At 33.4% G+C, this 8647-nt stretch overlaps 1 protein-coding gene across 1 annotated transcript in view; it reads left to right on the forward strand.

Annotated features, from left to right (window-relative positions):
- Nucleotides 1-8647, forward strand: part of LOC105617411 — a 39674-nt gene that overhangs the window by 21692 nt on the left and 9335 nt on the right. The window contains exon 2 of the mRNA XM_012198965.1: nt 6970-7629. Coding sequence (XP_012054355.1) covers nt 6970-7629 — 660 coding nt within the window. The remainder of the gene's footprint in view (nt 1-6969; nt 7630-8647) is intronic.

Genomic DNA, 8647 nt, shown 5'->3' on the forward strand with positions numbered 1-8647 from the left:
AGAGAGAGAGAGAGAGAGAGAGAGAGAGAGAGAGAGAGAGAATCTTTCAAAAGTGTCAGATGACATTTTTTGATCAATTAAAAAAATTAATTTTTCCTTATTGAAAATATCACGAAGAATCAACAATTGTTGATGTATCAACAATTTATGAATTACAAGCGATTGAAAAAGGCGAATTTGTCGCGAATTAATTTCAGAAAATAGGAAAAGCTGACGAAAAATATGTTTTAATCAATTTCAGGTGACGTATGCCTGTGCATTAACATATTATATATTACATATTATTATTACTTATTGGATATAATATACAGAATCACTGAAATTAGATCGTTAAATTATTTTATGTTACTTGTTGATAACGTAAAATTTTAATTCGATAAATTATCAATTTATCAACATAAACTGGCAGAGAAAATCGAGTACGTATATAGAAATTATTCGGAATAGAATCCGATTGTAGAATTGCTTGATTATTTCCTAGATTATTATTGAGTTTTCTGAGAAAAAACGGAGTAATTCCGTTCGGCATTTCGAATAGTTTCATAATACATGTCCTGAATAGTAGAATCGATTTTTCACGTCAATTTCTATCGTTTTTAACGGCAACGGATGTGCGAGCGAATTACTTCTGAATATTACTGCGTTTGTCATAAAATTTTTTTGTTTTCTTTTTTTGGATTTTTCGTCAATGTAACATATAATGTAGAAGGCGGATTTGGAGCAGTCGACTTAACGCGGTGAGCTACGCAAGCTGAGTATCGTTGGCAGCCGGCACATGGTCCGCATCATGCTTTTCGAAGCCGCAGATGGTTCCTCCTGTACGCGATTATGGTTTTTTTTGTCGTGCATGCCGCGCCCGTACAGGCGGTAAAACACGTGTACTTCTCGATCATTTTTTTCATCACAAAATTGATCGGTTTACCTAAAATGTCCGTTCACGTACGCGACGGCCTGTCATTTACGCGATACAAAATATAATGTGGCTATTTGCGCCACTTGCTGCATCGCGATTCATTATTCGTCATCGTAACTTTACCTGCTATCAATATGCTATCAATATATCGTGTTATATCAAGAAAATAATCAATCAATACTTATTCTAAAAATTTTCTTTCTATCATGTTATTTTATTCTCATTTTTATTTTAACACTACATAAATTATGAAGTCATTATTATTTTAGTCCTTAATAATAATACTTTTTTAATAATAAAATCTCTCCCATGTATTTTAATGTGCCTTACAGTTGAGCATTAAAATATGACTGACTGAACCATCGGTGACTTCAAAGTGACGCTAATAATAATAATATCTTACGACTGGCAAAAACAGCATTCTTTTCTAGGTATTTCAATAATAATCACAAAGCGGAGAGTAATTGTTCGGTCGAAAGAAAAGACTATGGCTCGAACCACGACATCCAAAACTGATAAATGGGAGCATTCCAATGGGACTTTAGTCTGCTACAATAACGATAGCCAGCTGTGCTATGGGCGAAAGTAAGATATTCCGGCGCGATGTAGGTAACTTGTCCATGCTTTCCATTTCAGCTATTTTTCACAATACAAATGATGCAAATGATTACATCGCAGTCTCATAAAGCAATCAAATTTCCAATTTCGTTGTTAGAGGTATTTTCCGGAATTCCTGTGCTTTTAGGAATGTCAATTTCTCATTCGTTATTCGTCAGATATACCTTCAGATTTACCTTTGTGAACTTATCTGCTTTTAAAAAGGGAAGTTTTAACGAAAATAATGTTAATAATTCGTTTATAGTAACAATAATGTTGTTTCTATTTCTCATAAAAAATAATTTGAAGAAATAATTGTGCCTTTTTTATTTAAAACAATTTTGATATTAGGTGTACATTCACCTAATATCGAGGTATATTCATCGAAATTAATTTTCATATACATTTTTGCAACTTATCAGGTAATTGGCGGATACCTTCACGGAAGAAAGACGGCGGTTTCGATTCAATTCGAAGTTATCGATACATTTTTTCATATCTTCTTCTGTTTGGAAGTGAGAATCTGCTAGCTGATGTTGTAGCAATCCGAATAAGTAATCCGACGCACAGATGAATTTCTTCGTCGCTTTCGCTACATGTGAGCTCGCGTTGTCGTGCAAGTAATATCTTACTTATTGTCTTTTTTTCTCAATGACGTCCCTTAGACGCATCAATTATTTTAATAACGTTAAGCAGTAATTGTTTTATTTAATTTTAATAGCTCGTAGTACATATGCCTTTGTAATCCCACCAAATACACAATAAAATTTTTTGCGTGAATATGCTGGGTTATTTTAAAAATAAATATTGAAATTTGAAAAAAAAGACCGAGAATTAATTTGTACCCCTAATATATATACAATATCTTCGTTAAAAATAAATAAAATTTAAATAAAAAAAAATTTTTTTAATTTGAATTCCACTTTTGAATAGTGATTATATTTTTTTGAATTTATGTAAGTTTTGACATTTTTATATATACAAAACTACGAACTAAAAAAAAAAGAGAAATTTTTCTTCTCATCTTGTGGGTCTGTTATTATATGCCAAAAAAATTTACGAAAATTTTCGATTATCTATATCGTGAAAATTTGGAGTTTTTCTTACAAAATCATTTTTTAAAAATGTTTCTACAATTTTTTATTCTTGAGTTATTCGCGAGTTAAGTAAAAAGAAGCATTCTGATTTTGATTGCTCACAACAATAATAATATTACATTTTTATAATTCAATTTCTATATATTTTACATTTAAAAAATTAGCATGATATTCGATAAAGCAAAGTTTCAGTTTTAAGATTCTGTTTTATTAATTACCATACAATGATTTTTAACGGAGTTATGAGCAATCAAAATCAGAATATTCTTTTATTTAATCCGCGTTTATAAACATATTGGTAAAAAAGTCACAGAAACATTTTTTAAAACGAATTTTTTAAAAAAACTTTAAGCTTTCATGTCATATCGAAAATTTCGCATCAAATATATTCTGTATATAATTTTGAGCTATCAAAATTCCATAGAATTTTTTCTTCAACCCAATATAATATTGCAATAAGTTTTACACATTTGTACAAGTAATCACATTTTCTAATAAGGTTTTCATACTGATAATGAAAGCTATTACCTTTCATGACACAAGTACATATATGGCAACATGATAACACTTTTTTATGACTAGCGCTCAATAAATTGATTTATTTATGTGAATTGAAATAACTGTAAAAACTGAAATGCTTGAATGATAACCTTCCTTAAATAATCAGTAATGTGAAGTAAAAAAATCTCGCTACCATGTATGGCAAGAGATTAAATTATTCAAATCTAATAGTGGAGTCTTACCGTTAACAATGTTCAAATAATATCTCCGAAAGATTCGACAAATATAACACATAATTTTCACTCATACTGCTTATTAAATATATCGTCACCATTTAATTAACGTATTTTTTTATTACATTCTACATATTTTTAACAATAATTTGGAAATCGTTCGTGAGTAATTGGTGTCTTCCATTCATTAAGATCGCTATACAAGTGGAAACACATTATATCATGGTTTTTTTATTTCTGATGATGGTAACTAATTTTAAGTATGTATGAAGAGGAGGATATCTGAAGATTGCTCAATCTAAAACCCGAAACATGTAATAATATTTCAGTTTTTTCTATTATGATGTATGTATTTAACTCCTATTAATAATTTTTATACATTTATATTTTAAAGAATTAACTTGTATTTACCTTTTTTATTGTCATATTGTTATTCAAATCTATTTCACAGAAAAGGAATGAAAACACGCAAAAATTTAAAAAAATGTATACTTTGTTAGAAATTATAGCAAACACAAAAATACAATTTTATCGGAAAAAAGTGAAAATAGTGAATTTTTTTTACTGAAAAATGATGATCAAAGTGAGCCTTCTTCAAAATAGTGAGTAAAATGACTGAGAATAATGACTCAATCATCGGCAAGCCTCTGAGTTTCACAATCTCTTTCGAGAATTCGCCAGGTCGAACTAATGATTTTGTTCTTTTCGGATTGTCAACATTGATTTTCATCACTAGTCACCACTTTATAAAGAAAGTCTTTTAAAACGCAAAAGCAAAGATCCAACGCCATATCACAGCATCTCTCTTTATTGTCTGCACTAAGCACATGCGGAACCCAACGACACGCTTTCTGGATTAGTTCTAGCTTTTATAACCGTACCGAAACAATTTGCTACGTTACTCCAATAGCTTGTGCCAGTTCTGATTGTGTTTGATATGAATTTTCATTCAATAGATCTTCTAATTCTTGGTTTTCAAATTTTTGGCTATCGGATGAAGTTCAGAACGAACTTCAACGACAAATAGAAATTTCCTTTGCGAAATTATGTAAAACATACGAAACCGCATCTTCTCCAAAGATTGAGCATATCAAATTTGTTGCTTCGGCGGCATTTTTTTTATTTCAAACTCAAACGTACTCAAATATACAGTGACGAAGCTGCTTTTTCTGAAACGACATTTCGTTTCGTACAAACTTCACTTATTTTTTGAAGTTATATTAACTTTATAATTAAATGTTAATGTTCTTAGGTTGGTCTTGAATATTCCAAACAGGATCGGAACTTAACAATTTATATTAGGTGTAATAAAAAGAAATCCATTATTTTTGCATGAAATTGAATGGAAAAGTAATGGATTTCTTTTAATACACCTAATATTAATGTTATAGTTGATTTTAAGGAAGGACCGAGAATTAATTTGTACATCTTTGCCCACAGAAATAATATGCGTATAGTAGATTTTATTTAATTGCCATAATATGTATATATAATATACATGTATATTTTTTTTAGCAATTCTTTCCGTATATTTTCATGATAATTCTGTTACATTTATATATGCTCTATATAGTCTATATATATTTTTTTTACTAAAAATGATCTACATACAGATCTAAAAGCAACTTCATTATGGGACGTTTAAACTGATTGCTAAAATGTTAAAACTTTTGTAGTATTGACATTACCGTTTAAGCATTCTACGTAATTATTTTGATGTTCCAACAAAATTATTTTTAGATCTATTGAGTTGTCCGGAAAGTTCGTGCCGACTAAAATTTAAATTTTAGTATATATTTATTAAATTAAAATTTTCTGCATTTCAATTTTCCTTCAACAACATCGGCACGAACTTTCCAAACAACCCAATATTTGCTAATTTTAATGAAATAAAATTTATATTAAATAAGATTACTGAAATTGAATTATAAAAGTCATCAGTTTCATTAAAAAATTTCACATGAAATGTGCAATAATTTAATAATATGTATGAAGTAATATTTACATTTAATGATAAACAAGAGTTATTAATTTCAACTCTCATTCTTAATAATCAAATATTGATTATTGAATGACAACAGAATAAATGTCGATGTTTCAACGTATATAAAAGAAAGAGCAGTTTTGCTGAAGTATTTAAAAAAAGCAAGATATATTGGGTTATCCGAAATGTTGAAGGAAAATTGAAACGCAAAAAATTTAAATTTTAGTATACATTTATTAAATTATATAGGTTAGTCGGCACGAACTTTCCGGACAACCAATACAACATGCTTCTCTCAATATGTTATATAAACGCGTTTATATACTCACTATAAAATCTGAATTTCTAGAAAAGAGCGATGAATTCCTAGAAGATACTTCGACTAAAATGGTACACGAAGAAAAGTTTTATATTACAACTAGTTCAATATTATGACTGTGTTGTGACACGGCGACAACGATGTGTATATTGTCATGAAGCAACATAACGCCATGTATATTTTATATATATTTATGTATATGTATTTACTATTCGTCTCATGTATCATTTTTCACTGCATTTTCTGATATCTTACATAACATTTCTTATTTATTTTATCCCACTTGGGGAAAAGTTGAGAATAACCACCAACATAGACCACCAACAGTCATCTCAATCTTTCTTAGATGAAAAGTTCGCTTTGTTATGCTCTTTGTTAGCAAGCCATTGAGCGAGTCGGCAATTGTTGTAGAATCCATTTTTCGTCACACACAATTTACACGCACAATCTCTAAAAAAAAAGAATCCCTTTTGTCTTGTACAAGAAGTGTCGAAAAGAATTGTAAACTTCCAATCGACACGCTATATTTCTTTGCTATATTTTTTTAATTTATGGAGAGCCCATTTATCTAACTTTCCCATTTTCTCAATGACTCTCGCACGTGATGAGAAACGGTTGAGAAATGCATGTTTAGTTTTTCTACAATATCTCATACAATTTGGCGTGTATCGGCTATTCCGCTGAAGTCCATGACTCATCGCTGTCAGTAACTTCTTGGGATTGATTCTCTTTCAAGACTCATATCTTTCGATCAAAATTTTTCAAATTAACACATATGTTTCTCGTTCGTTAAGTGTATGCCTTTTGCGAACCTCATTGATGTTGCATAAATTCAGTATGATGGAATTAGATAAGTGTTGTGTATGATATGACAGTAGGACCAAAAAAATCGACAAAAGATCGATTTTTTAAATACAAACGTCATTATTTTGCACATCTTTGAGAATACGTTTTATCTATTTCTATAACCATAATATTTGATCATAATATCATATTCAAGCTAAACCTAATGTAGGAAAAATTACATTTTTTTTATTGATATATTTTTATTGTTTCTGTGTCCTCTCTCTCTCTCTCTTTCTCTCTCGCTCATTTTCTTTACTAAAAAAAGAATCAAAACCATGCAAAACTATTATAATACGATGATAAAGCAAACGATCGAATCAAAAAAAGCGCACTTTACGAATCCAGCCGCGGCCCAACAGCCGTCCCATCCTGCCTGTCATCAGGCCCGGTGGGGCCTGGTGGGGTTCGCTAGATCCCGAAGTCTTCACCCGAGATAAAACACATTATAAACGGCCGCCCGGACGGGTATCTGGTTTCAGGGAAGCAGTGGCACGTGCGCCAGAGTTCGAGCCCAGGTGGTGTCGCCCGCGCTGCCGAGGAAACGCAAGAAGGAGAGATCAACGATAGGGGATGCTACGAGGTGAACGAGATATCATTCGAGGAGATTAGCTTGATGGTAACGAGGAGCAAAGTTCCCTTCGACGACAGCATGATCGCCAGTGGCTACTGTCATTCGCCGCCTTGCCTCTGTCATCGTCATTATCGTAGTCATCGTCATTCATTATCGCGTCAACGATACCACCATCGAAGGGACATTGATGACGTGGGTGGCGATGGCGATTGCAACGATAGCAGCAACGACGATAGCGGCGATGACGAGGCCGTTAAGAACGACAAGAATGACGACGATGACGATAACGACGAAGAGGAGGAGAACGACAAGATGTGCCTCGACCGTCTCCATCCTCGTCTTCATCAATTCTATGATCGACGGTCTCGCGAAAGCGGCGACGTTGACACCGAAGTCGAGGTCCATCGAACCGAGACGACTACCGTCCATCCTCTTGCACGAACCTCGCCTATCGCGACCACCGCCGTCGCTAACCCCTCTGTCGTCACTGCCATGGCGAGAGGATGCAAAATTCCGTCTTACCTCACGACTATACTACTTCTTTCCTACATTCTCTTCGGTATAGCAGGTTAGTATGGGTATCACCCATTGTACTCGACTCGTACTGTATCGTTTAACAGCGCTTAAAGGAACAAATTAAATTTTACAGAGTATCCTTAAATTGTGTTTATACTATTCCTTATTTGCATTTATAAGCCACGTTACAATTTGGCGGTATATTATTGGGAACAACGAACAAGAGAAGAAAGAGAAACGCCCATGGAAATAGCGTGTACTTAAGGAGGATAAATTATCGTTTCGTATTACACGGTGAATCAGTCGCCCGTGTTGCGTTCTTTACCACTTGTTACGCTCGTTGCTCTACAATCTTACAATCTGTCGTTTTTCTCTCTCTCTCTCTTCTTTTTTCTTTTTTTTTCTTCGTTATTTGCGGAGAAGGCAGACAAAAGTGCTGCCGTACAGAATATTTCCGTGCCGAACGGAGCCTTCGCCCTCGCGACAAAGCGCTCATTTTATGCGCGACTTATGCCAGACGATACGAGCAAATGTGTGTAATGTAATAGTACTCGCGCGTCACGTTGCACCTGGTCCCGACGTAAAACCGTCGAGATAATCGACGTAGAGTATCGTTATCCGTTTCCCTGTTCCTCACGCGCCTCTCTCGCATCGCGCTGCAATTACAAAGACAAACTTTTGGCGTACGCCTGTCAAACACACTTATCTGCCCCGCTCACATCTGTATTCGGTCTTTATCTCTTAATGTTGCTCTTAATGGAAAGATGAAGCGACTACGGTAACCAACAAATCTGAATACAATAAATGAACAGTGATGTAACGAAATATTTTCAATCGTAAAACTCAAAGATTACTTTTAACTATGAAATGTTTACGGGTAAAGTCGAAATGATAAGAGCGAGAGAGAGAGAAAGAGAGAGAGAGAGAGAGAGAGAGAGAGAGAGAGAGAGAGAGAGAGAGAGAGAGAGAGTAGTAGTACGTAGAAGTAAGAACGTAACGACGACGACGTACGTACGTACGTACGTAACGTAACGGTACGGTACGTACGGTACGGTACGGTAGGTAGGTTA

This window comes from Atta cephalotes (genome assembly GCF_000143395.1).
Source record: "Atta cephalotes unplaced genomic scaffold scaffold00013, whole genome shotgun sequence".
In the NCBI taxonomy this organism is placed as follows: Eukaryota; Metazoa; Arthropoda; class Insecta; order Hymenoptera; family Formicidae; genus Atta; species Atta cephalotes.